Source organism: Thalassophryne amazonica, chromosome 17, assembly GCF_902500255.1.
Source record: "Thalassophryne amazonica chromosome 17, fThaAma1.1, whole genome shotgun sequence".
In the NCBI taxonomy this organism is placed as follows: Eukaryota; Metazoa; Chordata; class Actinopteri; order Batrachoidiformes; family Batrachoididae; genus Thalassophryne; species Thalassophryne amazonica.
The window spans coordinates 40299931-40317684 of record NC_047119.1 but is presented as its reverse complement, the minus strand read 5'-3'; the positions used below and the strand labels follow the sequence as shown (position 1 = coordinate 40317684).

The 17754-nt window shown below is 40.8% G+C and overlaps 1 protein-coding gene across 1 annotated transcript in view; it reads right to left on the bottom strand.

Moving 5' to 3' along the window:
• dcc (DCC netrin 1 receptor) overlaps nucleotides 1-17754 on the bottom strand; it is a 217789-nt gene that overhangs the window by 135602 nt on the left and 64433 nt on the right. Inside the window, exon 6 of the mRNA XM_034191788.1 lies at nucleotides 14913-15033. Within this exon, the coding sequence (XP_034047679.1) occupies nucleotides 14913-15033 (121 nt within the window). The remainder of the gene's footprint in view (nucleotides 1-14912; nucleotides 15034-17754) is intronic.

The following is a 17754-nucleotide window of genomic DNA, read 5'->3' as shown; positions in this document are numbered from 1 at the left end:
TTGGCTCAGATCCCTTTTCGTCACAATAGTATGGTAGCGAGCAAGCAACACCGTTCCTGTTGCTCCAATTCTCCGGCCAATCTCACGCTCCATTGTCCGCTCACTCATGAATAAGACCACGAGGTACTTGAACTCCTTCACTTGGGGCAAGACCCCATTCCCTACCCACAGTAGGCAATCCATCAGTTTCCTGCTGAGAACCATGGCCTCAGATTAGAGGTGCTGATCCTCATCCCTTAAAGTAGGTAATGAAGTAAGTTTATTCAAGTCCTAATTTTAGGTGTTTGACCTTCACTCAAGTAGTTCTGCTTTCTGCTGCTTTATATTTCTATTCATCTACATCTTAGTTCATCTTAGTTAAATGTTACTTTGTAAATTCAGATTAATAATACAAAATATAATCAATAAATAATTATGTAGATATATCGATAAAGCCCCGTTCTGATTTTCATGTACAGTAGTGTTCAGAATAATAGTAGTGCTATGTGACTAAAAAGATTAATCCAGGTTTTGACTACATTTCTTATTGTTACATGGGAAACAAGGTACCAGTAGATTCAGTAGATGCTCACAAATCCAACAAGACCAAGCATTCATGATATGCACACTCTTAAGGCTATGAAATTGGACTATTAGTAAAAAAAAAAAAGTAGAAAAGGGGGTGTTCACAATAATATAAACGCAACACTTTTGGTTTTGCTCCCATTTTGCATGAGATGAACTCAAAGATCTAAAACTTTTTCCACATACACAATATCACCATTTCCCTCAAATATTGTTCACAAACCAGTCTAAATCTGTGATAGTGAGCACTTCTCCTTTGCTGAGATAATCCATCCCACCTCACAGGTGTGCCATATCAAGATGCTGATTAGACACCATGATTAGTGCACAGGTGTGCCTTAGACTGCCCACAATAAAAGGCCACTCTGAAAGGTGCAGTTTTATCACACAGCACAATGCCACAGATGTCGCAAGATTTGAGGGAGCGTGCAATTGGCATGCTGACAGCAGGAATGTCAACCAGAGTTGTTGCTCGTGTATTGAATGTTCATTTCTCTACCATAAGCCGTCTCCAAAGGCGTTTCAGAGAATTTGGCAGTACATCCAACCAGCCTCACAACCGCAGACCACGTGTAACCACACCAGCCCAGGACCTCCACATCCAGCATGTTCACCTCCAAGATCGTCTGAGACCAGCCACTCGGACAGCTGCTGAAACAATTGGTTTGCATAACCAAAGAATTTCTGCACAAACTGTCAGAAACCGTCTCAGGGAAGCTCATCTGCATGCTCGTCGTCCTCATCGGGGTCTCGACCTGACTCCAGTTCGTCGTCGTAACTGACTTGAGTGGGCAAATGCTCACATTCGCTGGCGTTTGGCACGTTGGAGAGGTGTTCTGTTCACGGATGAATCCCGGTTCACACTGTTCAGGGCAGATGGCAGACAGCGTGTGTGGCGTCGTGTGGGTGAGCGGTTTTCTGATGTCAATGTTGTGGATCGAGTGGCCCATGGTGGTGGTGGGGTTATGGTATGGGCAGGCGTCTGTTATGGACGAAGAACACAGGTGCATTTTATTGATGGCATTTTGAATGCACAGAGATACCGTGACGAGATCCTGAGGCCCATTGTTGTGCCACATCCAAGAACATCACCTCATGTTGCAGCAGGATAATGCACGGCCCCATGTTGCAAGGATCTGTACACAATTCTTGGAAGCTGAAAATGTCCCAGTTCTTGCATGGCCGGCATACTCACCGGACATGTCACCCATTGAGCATGTTTGGGATGCTCTGGACCAGTGTATACGACAGCGTGTACCAGTTCCTGCCAATATCCAGCAACTTCACACAGCCATTGAAGAGGAGTGGACCAACATTCCACAGGCCACAATTGACAACCTGATCAACTCTATGCGAAGGAGATGTGTTGCACTGCATGAGACAAATGGTGGTCACACCAGATACTGACTGGTATCCCCCCCCGCCCCCCCCTATAAAACAAAACTGCACCTTTCAGAGTGGCCTTTTATTGTGGACAGTCTAAGGCACACCTGTGCACTAATCATGGTGTCTAATCAGCATCTTGATATGGCACACCTATGAGGTGGGATGGATTATCTCAGCAAAGGAGACGTACTCACTATCACAGATTTAGACTGGTTTGTGAACAATTTTTGAGGGAAATGGTGATATTGTGTATGTGGAAAAAGTTTTAGATCTTTGAGTTCATCTCATACAAAATGGGAGCAAAACCAAAAGTGTTGCGTTTATATTTTTGTTGAGTGTAGTAGTGTGGCATTCAGTCAGTGAGTTTGTCAATTTTGTGGAACAAAGAGGTGTGAATCAGGTGTCCCCTATTTAAGGATGAAGCCAGCACCCGTTGAACATGCTTTTCTCTTTGAAAGCCTGAGGAAAATGGGACGTACAAGACATTGTTCAGAAGAACAGCGTAGTTTGATTAAAAAGTTGACTGGAGAGGGGAAAACTTATACGCAGGTGCAAAAAATTATAGGCTGTTCATCTGCAATGATCTCCAATGCTTAAAATGGACAAAAATAACAGAGACGCGTGGAAGAAAATGGAAAACAACCATCAAAATGGATAGAAGAATAACCAGAATGGCAAAGGCTCACCCATTGATCAGCTCCAGAATGATCAAAAACAGTCTGTAGTTACCTGTAAGTGCTGTGACAGTTAGAAGACGCCTGTGTGAAGCTAATTTATTTGCAAGAATCCCCCGCAAAGTCCCTCTGTTAAATAAAAGACATGTGCAGAAGAGGTTACAATTTGCCAAAGAACACATCAATTGGCCTAAAGAGAAATGGAGGGATATTTTGTGGACTGATGAGAGTAAAATTGTTCTTTTTGGGTCCAAGGGCTGCAGACAGCTTGTGAGACGACCCCAAACTCTGAATTCAAGCCACAGTTCACAGTGAAGACAGTGAAGCATGGTGGTGCAAGCATCATGATATGAGCATGTTTCTCCTATTATGGTGTTGGGCCTATATATCGCATACCAGGTAGCATGGATCAGTTTGCATATGTCAAAATACTTGTAAACGAGCAAAATCTTGGTTCCAAACCAACAAAATTAATGCCTCGCAGATGTGAAGAAATCATGAAAAACTGTGGTTATACAACTAAATACTAGTTTAGTGATTCACAGGATTGCTAAAAAGCAGTTTTAACATAATAGTTTTGACTTTGTAGCGTCAACAGCAGATGCTACTATTATTATGAACACCCCCTTTTCTACTTTTTTTTTTACTAATAGCCCAATTTCATAGCCTTAAGAGTGTGCATATCATGAACGCTTGGTCTTGTTGGATTTGTAAGAATCTACTGAATCTACTGGTACCTTGTTTCCCATGTAACAATAAGAAATATACTCAAAACCTGGATTAATCTTTTTAGTCACATAGCACTACTATTATTCTGAACACTACTGTATATGCACACTGAGTGTTCACGGTTTGAAACCCTGGAAAACCTCAGAGGTTATGGGATGAACCAGAATGAACCAGAACAAATTAACATCATCCAGGATGTAATATTTGAGTTAAAGCTGAGAGTCTAACTGAAAATCTAGATTGTTTCATTTTAACTCCACTGTCATGGTTCAGCTTCAAGAAAAATATAGAGAACGCCAGTCACCGTAGACTGGACTGGACTAGATAACAAACCTTATCACCTTTGTTGGCCTGACCAAGACCTGTGACCTGTTCAGCCGAATTAGCCTATTCAAGATCTTACAGAGGACTGGATGCACATTAACTCTACTTCACATTATCGAGTCCTTCCACTCAGATGTGAGAAGGAAGTGTCATTTTGTCAGTGGAGAGACATCTGAGCCCATCACAATTCTCAGTGGTGTTAAACAAGGCTGCGACCGTGCATCAACTTTATTTGGCATCTTTTTTTCTGCCCTCCTCATGCTCGCCTTCGTGTCATCAACAGGTGGTGTTTATATCCACACGCGGTATGATGGCAAAGCTGTCCGGACTACATGCCTCTGGTCCCCTCTCCTCCTGGTGTACTTTAGCATTTAGCAGGCTGACATTGTTAAATAGGTGGCTGGTGCAATTTTGTAGAAAGCAAGGCTTTAGCTTTATTGATAACTGGCCTTCGTTCTTAGCCACCATGGCTTGCTGATGCCGGACAGCCTCCACCCTACTGTGGAAGGCGCCGCCATCTTATCTGCAAACATACATAGAGCTCTACAGGGAGGGTAACATTAGGAATTTACAGCAGGCCACGGAGCAGGTGATTAGAGACCCTGCAAGGCTTATGACAAATGTGGGTGTGGAATCCATTAGCTTAGTGGGGAAATTAGTGCAGAAAATCCACTATGGTGATAGTGCAGTTTATCTGCCAGGGAGGGAAATTCAACAAGTTGAGACTGTGGCCTGCTTCCATAGATGTGTCCATAAAAATCATAGAGTGATATGCTTTGCAAACTTAATACCCATTACTACATTGGATGATGTTTAAATTGAGGATGGCCCAGTGGTTGTTCCAGCAATATCAAAGATTTCGTGTCTGCTACCTACAACTCGCATGGAATGTCTCAAACCTAAATCTACTTCTAGGCAATTTATATATGCTCTGGATACTCTGGAACCACCCCTAAACCCAAACAGTTCAACTGTCAACCCAACTGAGGTCCTTAGTCTGGGTCTCATTAACATAAGATCACTATCCTCAGAATCATTGTTGATTAATGAGCTAATTATTGATCATCACTTAGATATGATTAGGTTATGTGAAACCTGGCTTCAACCTACAGCTGTCCTCCCCTTAAATGAAGCCTACCCACCAGCATATACATTTAGTCACGTCTCTTGTGATGCGAAGCAAGGTGGGGGTGTTGCTCTTATTTATAAATCTAGGTTTAGTTTTTTAGCTGTTGGGGGTCACAAATATAACTTGTCTGAGCATCTTATTCTCCGCTCCGCGTAGGATATTACACACTGCCAAGGTCAGAAGAATAAAAATCAGCCGTATTACTTTGTCACTGTATATAGGCATCCTGGCCCATATTCTGAATTCTTAGACTTTAACGTTCATATAAATAAGCCTTCTGATCCCCTCTGCAAATCATTTAGGGACATTGTGGATGCATTTGGATTTCAGCAATGCATTCAGGACTCGACGCACATTAGTGAAAATACCCTGGATTTGGTTCTCACATGTGATATTGCTGTCACGAATATTGACATCATGCCTCTTACATCAGTGGTCTCTGATCACTCACTTATTAAGTTTACAGTTTCGCTGCCGTGTTTAGTGGAACAACAACCTTATATATCACTACGGTGATGCATCAACTTCTCAAATAAGACTGAACTCAAAGCTAGACTGCCTGATGTCTTAGCTTCACATTTGACAAATACCCAATCAGTAGACAGTCTTGTGGATAGTTTAAACTCAGTGCTCAAAACTACACTCAACACGATTGTTAAAAGCGCCTTTGTTAAAAGTGCGCTCCCCCAAAACACAGTCACCTTGGTTCAATGATTACTTGCGTGACCTCAAGCATAAGGCTAGAGGTCTAGAACGGAAATGGCGTAGTTCAAAATTAGAAGTATTCCAGCTTGCATGGCGTAATGCTATCTTAGACTATAAGCATGCATTACTGGCTACAAAGTGGACCTATTACTCCAATTTGATCAACAAAAACAAGCATAACTTAAAGTTCTTGTTCGAAACGGTGGCAACACTTATTCATGGACAACCACTTATAGTTCACTCTCCTTTTACAGCACAAGATTTTCTGGATTACTTTGAGAAGAAAATAGAAGACATTATGTTAAACATATCCCAGCATGTCTTACCCCAGCCACTACACCATACTATTGAGGTGGGCTCCATTACTGAGGTATTACCTAGATTTACAGAATTTGAGATTATCTCTCTCCGCATGCTGACGAAACTCATAACGTCAACAAAAAGCACAATCTGTTTATTTGATCCTATACCAACAAAACTGTTTAAGGACCTGTGGCCCACTATTAGGCTGACTGTGCTAGAAATTAGTAATCTTTCCTTAACTTCTCGATCTGTTCCTAAATGTTTCAAATCTGAAGTGATTAAACCAGTACTTAAGAAACCTAATCTTGACCCTAGTGTATTGAAAAACTATCGGCTGATATCAAATCTATCATTTTGCTCTAAAATTCTGGAAAAGGTGGTTTCACGGCAGCTCGTGGACTATCTTACTGAGAATAATCTCTTTGAGCCACTGCAGTCTCCTTTTAGAAAATATCATTCCAAAGAGATGGCTCTCACTAAAGTGGTGAATGATCTGCTGTTTGCAATGGATTCGGACACCACTATGGTTCTTGTGCTGTTAGATCTCAGTGCTGCGTTTGAGGATCATCATATTCCACTTGATGGGCTGGAAAATCATTCTGGGATTACTGGGAGTGCCTTTGCATGATTGACGTCATACCTGACCAGTCGTTCTCACTCTGTTTTGTACAATAACACTACCTCTAACCTTAGTGACATGAAATTTGGGGTTCTGCCTGATTCTGTTTTTTCTCTCTGTTTAAGGTGCAGCTCCATCCAGAGATGGGCGTGGTATTTGTGCTGGAGACCCTCCTGTCCTGTTCACCAACACGATTTCCTGTGTATTTGTTTTGTGAATTGTTCAGTAATTTGTGTCTGTAGCATGGCCCAAGCAAAGGGTCACCCCTTTGAGTGTGGTCTGCTTGAGGTTTCTTCCTCAAAGGGAGTTTTTTCTTACCACTGCTGCTCTGGGGGTTAGTAAGGTTAGACCTTACTTGTGTGAAGCACTTTGAGGCAACTCAGTTGTGATTTTATGCTATACAAATGGAAATAAATTGAAATTGAAAAAACACTAAGACAACGATCACTTGTGCACTGATGGTACTGCTGTTTGCATTACTGCTGTTTGCAGGCAATGTTACCTTGGTCAGCCTCACTGAAGAAGGTCTGCAGTGACTCACAGACAGGTTTGCTTATGCCTGCAGAGAGTTTGCCATAATGATCAGCATAAAGAAGACTGAGCTCATGGTTCAGAATTCCACATCCCTTCATTAATCTCCATCAATCACAACTAGCAGTTGTTGGGTCTTTCAAGTACTTTGGCTCCAAAGTATGGAAAAGCTTTCCACTAGACAAAGAAATTAACCCAAGAATGTGAAAGCTGGCTAAGAGTAGGGAAAAACAGGAACCTGCCCATGACCACAAAGATGAAGGTATACCAACCTTGTGTCCTTACCCTCCTTTATCGAAGTGAAGCATGGGCAGCATGCACCTCAGGAGACTAGAGTGAATGTTTTTCACATGAGATGTCTTAAGAAAGTACTGAGCATCATACAGTATGACAAAATCTCCAACATGAATGTCCTCCATCAGGCCAAGTTCACACCCATCTTCGCTATGCTATAGAGATGTCTGAAGTGGCTAGGACATGTAAAATGCATGGAAGTTAGCTGGATCCTCAAGGACCTTCTTCAACTTGAAAGTGGGAAGAGAGTTTGCCCAGTTCACCGTTAAAAACACACCTGCAAAAGTGACCCACGTTTGACTAGAAGAACTGAGAAAAGGCATCCACAGACTACTAATATTGGACCCAACTGTAAACTTGAACTCTTTAAAAATTCTCAGGCTGCATGCCAGGAGCAACGTGAGGTTAAGGTTCTTGCCTTAACAGTACGTCATGCTGTTGTCAAACAAGGAACTGAACTGAGGATGTTGCCTCTCCACACAAACTGTACACAGCATGAACAGCAGTCATCCTTTGTGATGGCGAGGACACACCCACTTTCTCTTTCTTCATACATGTGCTGAGTGATGAAGAAAGGGCAGATGGGAAAGTGTTTTATCACCAAAATGTGATAACACACACACACACACAGAGAGTACAGTGACACATTTGGGTGACCTCTTGCTGATCGATTGGCAAAGATTTGCACACATCATATGGATGACCTTCCACTTCCTCTGAATCAATAAAGGTTAAAGTCTCAGAAACATCAGATTTTTATCTTCCTCCCTGCTTCTGACTAGAAAGAAAAAAAAAAAAGATTTTTAAGAAATTATCTAACTGCTGCCAATATCTCCTAGTGGCCAAGTATGGAACAGCAACAAAACCACCCAGTGGTCTTAAAAAAAACTCAACCTCAACCAACAGCCAGAGGAGGGACAGCGGTTTGTCTGTGGATGCTGTATGTCCAACAGCAAGCAATACAGAGCACAAAGAAAGCGTAAGAAATTAATGATATTTTATTGCTCTGCCAGACCACATACTGAGCCTCACTGAGGTCAGGGGTCATAGATGCTGTTCACCACTAGTACGACAGCGCTGGCAGAACCTGAGATACTGAAACGCTGAGGTTTCTGCTTTTTTTGTTGTTTTTAGGGCTCAAATCAAGCTAAAGTGCTGCCGTCAGTTGGACTTCTTGTTTCCTCTGATGTTCACATAAACAGGAGCAGAGAGTCGCTGGCTGGACCACAGGATGGAAGACAGGCTGCTGTCGTCATGGCAACAGACACAGACCCTTGCTCCAGCATACGGGGTGTAGAGTGGGGGTCGAGTAAAGTGTGATGAAGTAAAAGCATTTCTCTCGCTCTGATGTTTGCTAAGGTCACACCATCACTGTGGAATACACATCTGTCATGGCTGACACACTTTCTGCATGCTCTCCGTCATTCTGCCCTTCGCTTGACCCCCCCCCCCCCCCCCCCCCCCCCCCCCGGCCCGCCCATCCCACATCGGATGGATGATTGTTATCTCTTATACTCTTTTTGTTCCTCCCTCAGTCTTCTCTCCTCCATTCGTTCTTATCCTCCATCTGTCACACACCAAAGAAAAATATCAAGTAGCCACCACCATCATGCCGCCATTAAGAATGATGTCAGCAGTGGGCGTGAATACCATGTTTTAAAAGATGTCACTATCACTTTTAAAGATAAACAAACCCTGACCAGGGGAATCAATGATGTCCGTCATATTCATTGTCACAGATGACTTGAAGATCCTACAACGTCCAGCATGCATTGCATCTACAAGCTGTCCAAGGCCACGCCCATCTCGAAGCCTGAAGTCTGTATACTGAACATCTGTTACTACATTCTACTCAACCATTACTGTAGTACAGACTAGAAGTAAGCAAATGAGTAGCAGTGACCATTTGCATGTACAACACCACCGATGTTAACAGATGACGCATACATGTAAACCCACATATGCTGTGAAAATCTCTATTTTGCAACGGCAGAGTTTTTAATGTATATTTTTGCATTTCCACGGCCCCTCAAAAGCTTAGACTGTTTTCATGTATGTCTGTTATCATCTTTGAATTTTGCATTGAGTTCTTCTTCGGTTACCAGACTCCAGTTGCATCATGGGATAGCATCATGCAGTCCAACTACACACTATGGATGTTGTCCGTCATCCAGATACTGTTTGGTATTGAAATGCATATAGATTGTGAGGTATGATTTTTTTGCTGATGTAAGGGTATTCTGAGGTAGCCAGGCGCTAAAGCTGCTAAAGAGCTACCAGCTAAAGGAATCTATAGCAGCTACAAGAACCAATTTTACTGATGAGAAGAAGAAAAAGTTTCTTTACCAACTTTTTTACTTCATGGGATTTAAAACGTCAACTTAATCACTGAACAATTTAGTTTTTCTACAAACAAGTTCTTCTTTTGGTACCAGTACTATAACTTTCTTTGTTCTTTAAACATGGGAACTACGTACTTCTACTAGTGTAGTAATACTATCTGTTCTTCTATTAAACATAAAACTATTTGTTCTTCCACTACTAGTACTGTGACGAGTTCTACAAGTACTAGTACAACTACTATATGGACTGCTAGTATGACTTCTACGAGAAGTACTACAACATGTTCACTTGTTTCGTGATTTGGTTCATTACCATGGTTACAGCTAGCAGTATAATGTGAAGATACTTTGGGGGCAGGACCATTTTCGCATTTTGAAAATGAGAACTTCTGGCATATTTTGACAAGTGGATTTAAAGGGGCGTGGCCAAACCCCTGTGGGTTACAGATACGGTCACACACGCTGCTGAACTCCAAAAACACTGAATGTAGGTTTCAGTGTCTTGCTCAAAGGCACTTCAACACAGCTGGAAGTAATTGCTCGACTTGCTGAGCAATGCTACAAAGAATGATTGGAACATTTTTGGAGAGTGAAGAACAATTTCGAAAGGAGCAGAATTATGGAAATACAGAAATAATGTGTGACAAAGTGGCGTTGTGTAAAAGCTGCTGGTTGAAATGACGGGAAAACAATTTGGTGACTGAAGCCGACGGCAGTGCAGCAGCTGTCTCATCAGCATGGAGCTTAATGTCAAACAACCGCTACATCAATCAGCAAAATCACTGTGCAGCAGCTCAACGTCACACTTGGAGAACACAAAATTTCCTCACAAAAAGTCAGCTTTATTTATCTTTTTTTTTTTGTTTTTTGTTTTAGCTGTTGGACTAAGCTGTTGAAGATGAGTGCGTGTGTGTGTGTGTGTTTGCTAAGTAGCCAAGCTAACTGGTTTGCTGAGTCATTTTGCTGACCAGACTAGGTTACCTATGTAGCTCCACACTAATAACTTCATGACAGACTGAAGCGAGCAACTGCAGATTCTGCTTCTGTCTGACTGAGGACTACTTTTGTTTTTATTTAAATGAGCTAACGTTATCGCCACCTTCATTCTGAAAACATCTTTCGTTCGTCAAAGTTCAGCTGATCGAAACTGGACGTAAAGATTTTTTGGAGCAATAATCTCCAGCCGGGAGCAAATCTCAGGTAAATCAACTCATCATAAAGAATTAAAGTGAAATTTGTGGCAGAATTTTTTCGTCATGAATCTGTCGTGTTTGTCAGTGAGAAATTTCATGAGGTCACAAACAGCAAATCATAAAAATGTTTTGTCGTGTTTGGTCTCTGATATGATTAAAGAAACCAGCAACAACGACAAAAGGGAAATGATAAAGAACAAAGATGAACAAAAAAGATGAAGAATGTGACAAAATCCTGATCCAGCTGCTGAATCCAGAGTCAGACCAGGATTTAAAGGGGACACTAGTGCAGAAGGTGCGCGCAGACTGAGCAGACTGCAAAAGAGAGAGCTGGGGAACATCAATATATATTAGACCCCACAGACGTTCAGTCCCTTCAACAGATAATTAGTAATCAGTCACTAAAAATCAATAACTCATTAATCAACAAAACCAAACTCTTTTTAATAGCTTTTATTTCAGGTAACCTGCTTTCAGACTGTTTAAACTGGTTTAACACACACAGTTTCATCTTAAGTGACATCTTAAACTAGTTTCACTCTGGAAAAATGATCAATAATCTGATTTAAAAGTCTTTAAACATGATTTAAATGAGCTGTAAAATAGATGCAATTTGATTTAGAATTGGTGTAAACCAGATGCAAATCAACAGCAAACTAGGTATAAGATGGACGTAAACTACTTTAAAGCAGGTCAGTGTGAACCTGGTGTTAAAATGTTTTGAGTTTGTGCTGGATGGGTTTGATCCAATAACCCATGTCAACACTTAATCATTCAATACAAGCATCAGCCAGTGGGTGGCGCTGCAGGTGGCTAACAGTTCACATAAATGAATCTGTTGTTGTGATGGGAAGCTGGAGAGAGATCACGTGTGTGCGTGAAGAGCCTCTCACGGGTTCAAGAGGTCTGCTATCGTCACGGTAACAAGGTGGTGCAACCACAATCACACTGGCTGTGAGCCTCCTGGGAACATCTGATTGGCCGCTGAGAGCCTGCTGGGATGCCAGGTTCCCGTGGCGATCATAATCAAGTGGCGATAGCGACCATCTGACCCCCATTAGTGTGTGTGTGTGTGTGTGTGTGTGTGTGTGTTGGGGGGGGGTGTCTGCCCATGTATGTGTTACCATCTGTGCTGCCAAATGAGAATGAGCACAGTGAAGAGTCATTAAAGCTAAAACAAAATAAAAGAAAAAAAGAAAATCAATTTGAAAAACATTAAAGAAAATGGAAATTGGAGAGAGAATGAAAAAGATGTCCAGGGGACCAGAACATCCAAAATAAAATGAAACAAAAAAAAAAATAGATCACATGATCATTGATCACATGTTGTCATAACATGTTTCTGTCCCTTTAAGATGATCATCAGAATTTAATGTTTCTGTTCAAAAGTCTCACTTTCATCAAGTTTAAAGGAAATCAAGTTTGTTTTTAAAGTATATCAGTAAAACAGAATAAATATCAAACCACACTACTGCAAAACTGACAAAACATGAATAATTATGATAATCAAGTGATTAACTGATCGAACGATTAGCTAATATTTGCTAGCACTACTTTTCCCAAATATATAATTTGTTTCTGTTCTCTTTACTTGAGATAAACTGGTTTCTTCCAACAAGATTTGAACTGGTTTTAATCAGCTCTTATATAAAGAACACTTTAATAAGTAATAAATACAAGGTCTCTTAGATAATAAACCGACCCTTTTATTTTTTTTTTTAACTATATGGATTTGAATGACATGCGATTACACCAATCATGCTTGAACCCTCGTGCGCATGCGTGAGTTTTTTCACGCGTGTCGGTGACATCATTTCCCTGTGGGCAGGCCTTGAGTGAGATGTGGTCCCGCCCTCTCGGCTGAATTCCTTTGTTTCACACGCTGCTCGAGACGGCGCGCGTTGCTTTATCAAAATTTTTTCTGGACCTGTGAGGAATATCCGAGTGGACACTATTCAAGAAATTAAGATGGTTTTCTGTGAAAAGTTTAACGGCTGATGAGAGATTATGGGGTGTTTCTGTCGGTGTAAGGACTTCCCATGGAGCGGGACGTCCTGCAGCGCTTCCAGGCGCTGTCGTCGGCCTGTTTCGAGCTTAAAACATCCTAATTTAAGGCTTAATTCACCCAGGACATCGTGAGAGAACAGAGAAGATTCAGAAGAGGCCGGCATGAGGAATTTATGCGGACATTCCACTGTTTAAGGACATTTTTTTAATGAAAGACGTACGCGCAAATTCGCCGAGTCGTTTCCGTGACGACTCGGCAAATCTGTGTGCGCCGCGACAGGAAAAACACCTCCGTGTTGAAAACCATTTGTAGAATTCAGGCGGCTTTTAATGGCTTTCAACAAGTGAGTAACTGAGAAATTGTTTAACAGCTTGGGCATGTTCCAACTTGCCCGTTAAGATTTCCAACGGAGGTGTTTTTCCTGTCGCGACCCCCCACGGTCGGGTCCGGCCCGACATGCGACTCTGCCCGCACGTTCTTTCATTACAAAATAACCGTTAACAATGGAATGTCCGAATAAACTCCTCATGCCGACTTCTTCTGAAAATTCTCTGTTCTCTGACGACTTACTGCGTCAACAGAGCCTGAAATGTGGAAGTTTTCAACTTGAAACGGCGAGACGCTGCCGCCTCGAAGCGCAGATCGCCGTCAGGCGCCGTGGACCGTCCTTAAAGCGACACTACCAGACCAAAATCTCTCATCAGCCGTTAAAATTTTTACCGAAAACCAGCTGAATTTATTGAATGGTGTCCACTCAGTTGTGCCTTACAGTTTTGAAAAAAATTTTATCAAACAAAGCAACAGTCTCTGAGCCATTCCTAAACAATGAAAAAAATCGACGAGCGGGTGGACGACTCCTCACTCAAAGACTGCCCACAGGCGAATGACGTAACCGACAGGCGTGAAAAAACTCTCGCATGCCCACGAGGGTTCAAGCATGTCTGATGTAATCACACGTGATTCAAATCCATATGGTTTTTGAAAAAAATAATAAGGTCGGATACTTTTCTAATAGACCTCGTACATAAAACAAATGCTGTGTTTTAAACATGTTCTATCGCTCAGAAAGTCACATCAAAATTTTTTACATCATAATAAAATTTAAAAACATAAACGTCCACAGAACCAGTGTGGGTGCACGTGCACATATGCAACATATAGTGTGCATGTCAGGTCACATGACTGAGGGTAAACAGCGGTTTCTGATTCGGGAGCTGGACAGTATAACAAATAAAACACAAAAAACTATCAAACTTGTTCCATCATGTTTATTCACCTCCATTTGGGCTTAATTAAAAGTAATGAGTTGAGCTGGTGTGTGTTTTCTCATAGTTTGATTTCAGGCTTGTTAGTCCGAACACGTAATGAAAAAAAAAAAGCTGGAAAAACTTTTCAGGCAAATCAGTCGACATCAAGTTCAAACATTTAAACATCAAAACAGTGAAGTGTTTCAATTTATACATTTTACAAGATGGCTATTATAGAAACACGACTAGCAGCTGCTTTGTGATAACTGCAAAAAGATTTGCAATGTTTGAACAAACTGAAAAATAATTACCACACTATTGTTCTAATCACAGTTTGTCCCACAGGGGGACCCGTTATGCTGTTTTACACATAAGAAACTGTGACTGTTGCCACGGCTAAACAAAAGCTGACAGATCCACTGACCCATCAATCAAATGATCTGCTGTCAAATTACACTGAAGGACATTAAAAATAAAGTCCTCCCACAAATGATATCTTCAGGAAGCAAAGCCTCTGCATTTTTGCTCAGAGGCTATCTTCTGGTTTTGTTTTGCTTTCATGATCATGTAGTCCGAAAAAGTTGTTTGTGGATTCATCTAGTTCTGGAAACACTATGGGCTTGATTCAATAAGATCCCAGAAAACAAGGGCTAAATTGAGCAGGCAATCCAAACTTTTGCACATAGTGGGAGGTAACGTGACACAGACAGCACTGTGTTGTTTCCAGGTTCACCTGGTATCCATACTCCTCGTCAGGCTTTTTTATTGGTTGTTACTGCAGACAGACCTGACCAACAGGCCTCAATTCCTTGGGTTTGACAGCTCTAATCTGAAGACTTGTTAGTGATAAATAAAGTGACTCACCTGGTTCTCGCAGTACCAGCTGAGCCATTGCCTGTGAAGTACCAGCCACATTCTCAGCGATGCACTGATAAAATCCTTCATCCGACCTCACCAAGCCCAAAATTTGAAGGTTACTGCCATCCTGGAACAAGGATTTTTAGTAATCTCATCAAAGTGCATCTTTCTATCAAAGGCCCAAAAATGTTCCACCTTCAGTCTCAAATAAATTATTAACTTCAGACAATTTCAAAGTCATGTACAGAATAAAACATCAATAGAAGAAGATTAAGAATTTAACAACCAATAAAATACCAATTAAAAAAATCAAAAACATGTCAAATATACAACCTCAATTCCAATGAATTTGGGACGTTGTCTAAAATGTAAATAAAAACAAAATACAATGATTTGCAAATCCTCTTCAACCTATATCCAATTGAATACACCACAAAGACAAGATATTTAATGTTCAAACTGATAAACTTTATTGTTTTTGTGCAAATATTTGTTCATTTTGAAATGGATGCCTGCAACACGTTTCAAAAAAGCTGGGACAGTGGTATGTTTACCACTGTGTTACATCACCTTTCCTTCTAACAACACTCAATAAGTGTTTAATTGAGGACACTAATTGTTGAAGCTTTGTAGATGGAATTCTTTCCCATCCTTTCTTGATGTACGACTTCAGTTGTTGATGTATGGCTTTCGCTTTGCATGGTAGAGTTTTAACTTGCACTTGCAGATGTAGCGACAAACTGTGTTAACTGACAATGGTTTTCTGAAGTGTTCTCGAGCCCACACGGTAAGATCCTTTACACAATGATGTCAGTTTTTAATTCAGTGCCACCTGTGGGATCGAAGGTCATGGGCATTCAATGTTGTTTTTTGGCCTTGCCGCTTACGTGTAGAAAGATCTCCAGATTCTCTGAATCTTCTGATTATATTATGGACTGTAGATGATGGAATCCCTAAATTCCTTGCAACTGAATGTTGAGAAACATTGTTCTTAAACTGTTGGACTATTTTTTCACACAGTTGTTCACAAAGTGGTGATCCTCACCCCATCTTTTGCTTGTGAACGGTTGAGCCTTTTGGGGATACTACTTTTATACCTAATCATGACCCTCACAATTAGTGTCCTCAGTTCCCAAACGCTTATTGAGTGTTGTTAGAAGGAAAGGTGATGTAACACAGTGGTAAATATACCACTGTCTCAGCTTTTTTGAAACATGTTGCAGGCATCCATTTCAAAATGAGCAAATATTTGCACAAAAACAATAAAGTTTATCAGTTTAAACATTAAATATCTTGTCTTTGTGGTGTATTCAGTTGAATATAGGTTGAAGAGGATTCGCAAATCATTGTATTCTGTTTTTATTTACATTTCACACAATGTCCCAACTTCATTGGAACTGGGGTTGTATCACAAAAAAGCAATTAAAATTGTAAACAACAGGAAAATGTTCTAAAAAGATTCAGCAGAATTAAACAGTGTAACATCCATCAGCAGATTATTTCACAAACTATGAATGTGATGAGCTAAAGCTTCTTCTTAGGGTCAGTTATTACATTCTATAGTGCATAATGCACTTTGCTATTTATGCAGTGCATAATCTGAGCACAAAGAAAGGGGATGGATCTGCATTTATTGTGGCTTTGCTGTGGGACTGGTATCAATTACTCCCTTTTTGCATTTCTGTGCAAATAAATGTGGTGCGTTTCAATTTAGACCTCAGAACCCAGTAGGTGACAGAAGTGAGGGGTTTTCTGGAGAGAAATGGATCTTAGCACAAGGTGTCAAAGTATGTATGGCAGCAGGTGAGTGCCTTGTTCCGCTTCCAGCTCCGCCCACCCAAATCTGCACCTCCCATGCACTCATGATCGATCCCCTGATCAGCAGCCCATCTGAGAATGCAGGGAGGAAGAAAACCTGAATAAACATCTGGTACAATCCAGATTTATTAAAATTTTAGTAGTTTTTTTCCCCATTAGTGTTTACTTTCATTTTGTTCTAATTGTTTTTTGTTTCAGTTGTTTTCTTTTAGTTTGAAGAGTAATCTGTATGTGTATCCCTGTATGTATGTGCATCATGAACCTATCTAAATAAAGTGGATCTGAGTACTGCACAATGCAAATAAAAAAACTTTACACTCGGTTTCAGACCAGGTTTTTAGGGGATTATGCTGCAAACGGTTTTTGCTGCATCGTAACAGCAATGCACCATCACTGCACCATCACTGCACCTAAATACATCATTATGCAAATATAAACAGCAGGGATGTGGGTTTAGAAGTGACAACTGTGTCAGTCACAAACTAGCAGTGACACTTTTGCTGCACTGGACACTGGTTTGCACCAACTTTTTAAAAATGTAATACAACCCCAATTCCAATGAAGTTGGTACATTGCGTAAAATGTAAATAAAAATAGAATACAATGATTTGCAAATCCTCTTCAACCTATATTCAATTGAATACATCACAAAGACAAGATATTTAATGTTCAAACTGATCAAATTTATTGTTTTTGTGCAAATATTTGCTCATTTTGAAATGGATGCCTGCAACACGTTTCAAAAAAGCTGGGACAGTGGTATGTTTACCACTGTGTTACATCATCTTTGAAAGAAATAGGTCTTTTGTGTATGTAGAAAATGTTTTAGATCTTTAAGTTCAGCTCATGAAAATGGGAGCAAAAACAAAAGTGTTGCATTTATATTTTTGTTATTAAATATAAAATTTTGTATTTATCTCCGCTTACTCGTCAAGGGTCACGGGGTCTATCCCAGCAGTCACAGGGCGAGAGGTGGGGTAGACCATGATATCATTTTGGTTTGGCACAAACGTTACTTCAGATGACCCTC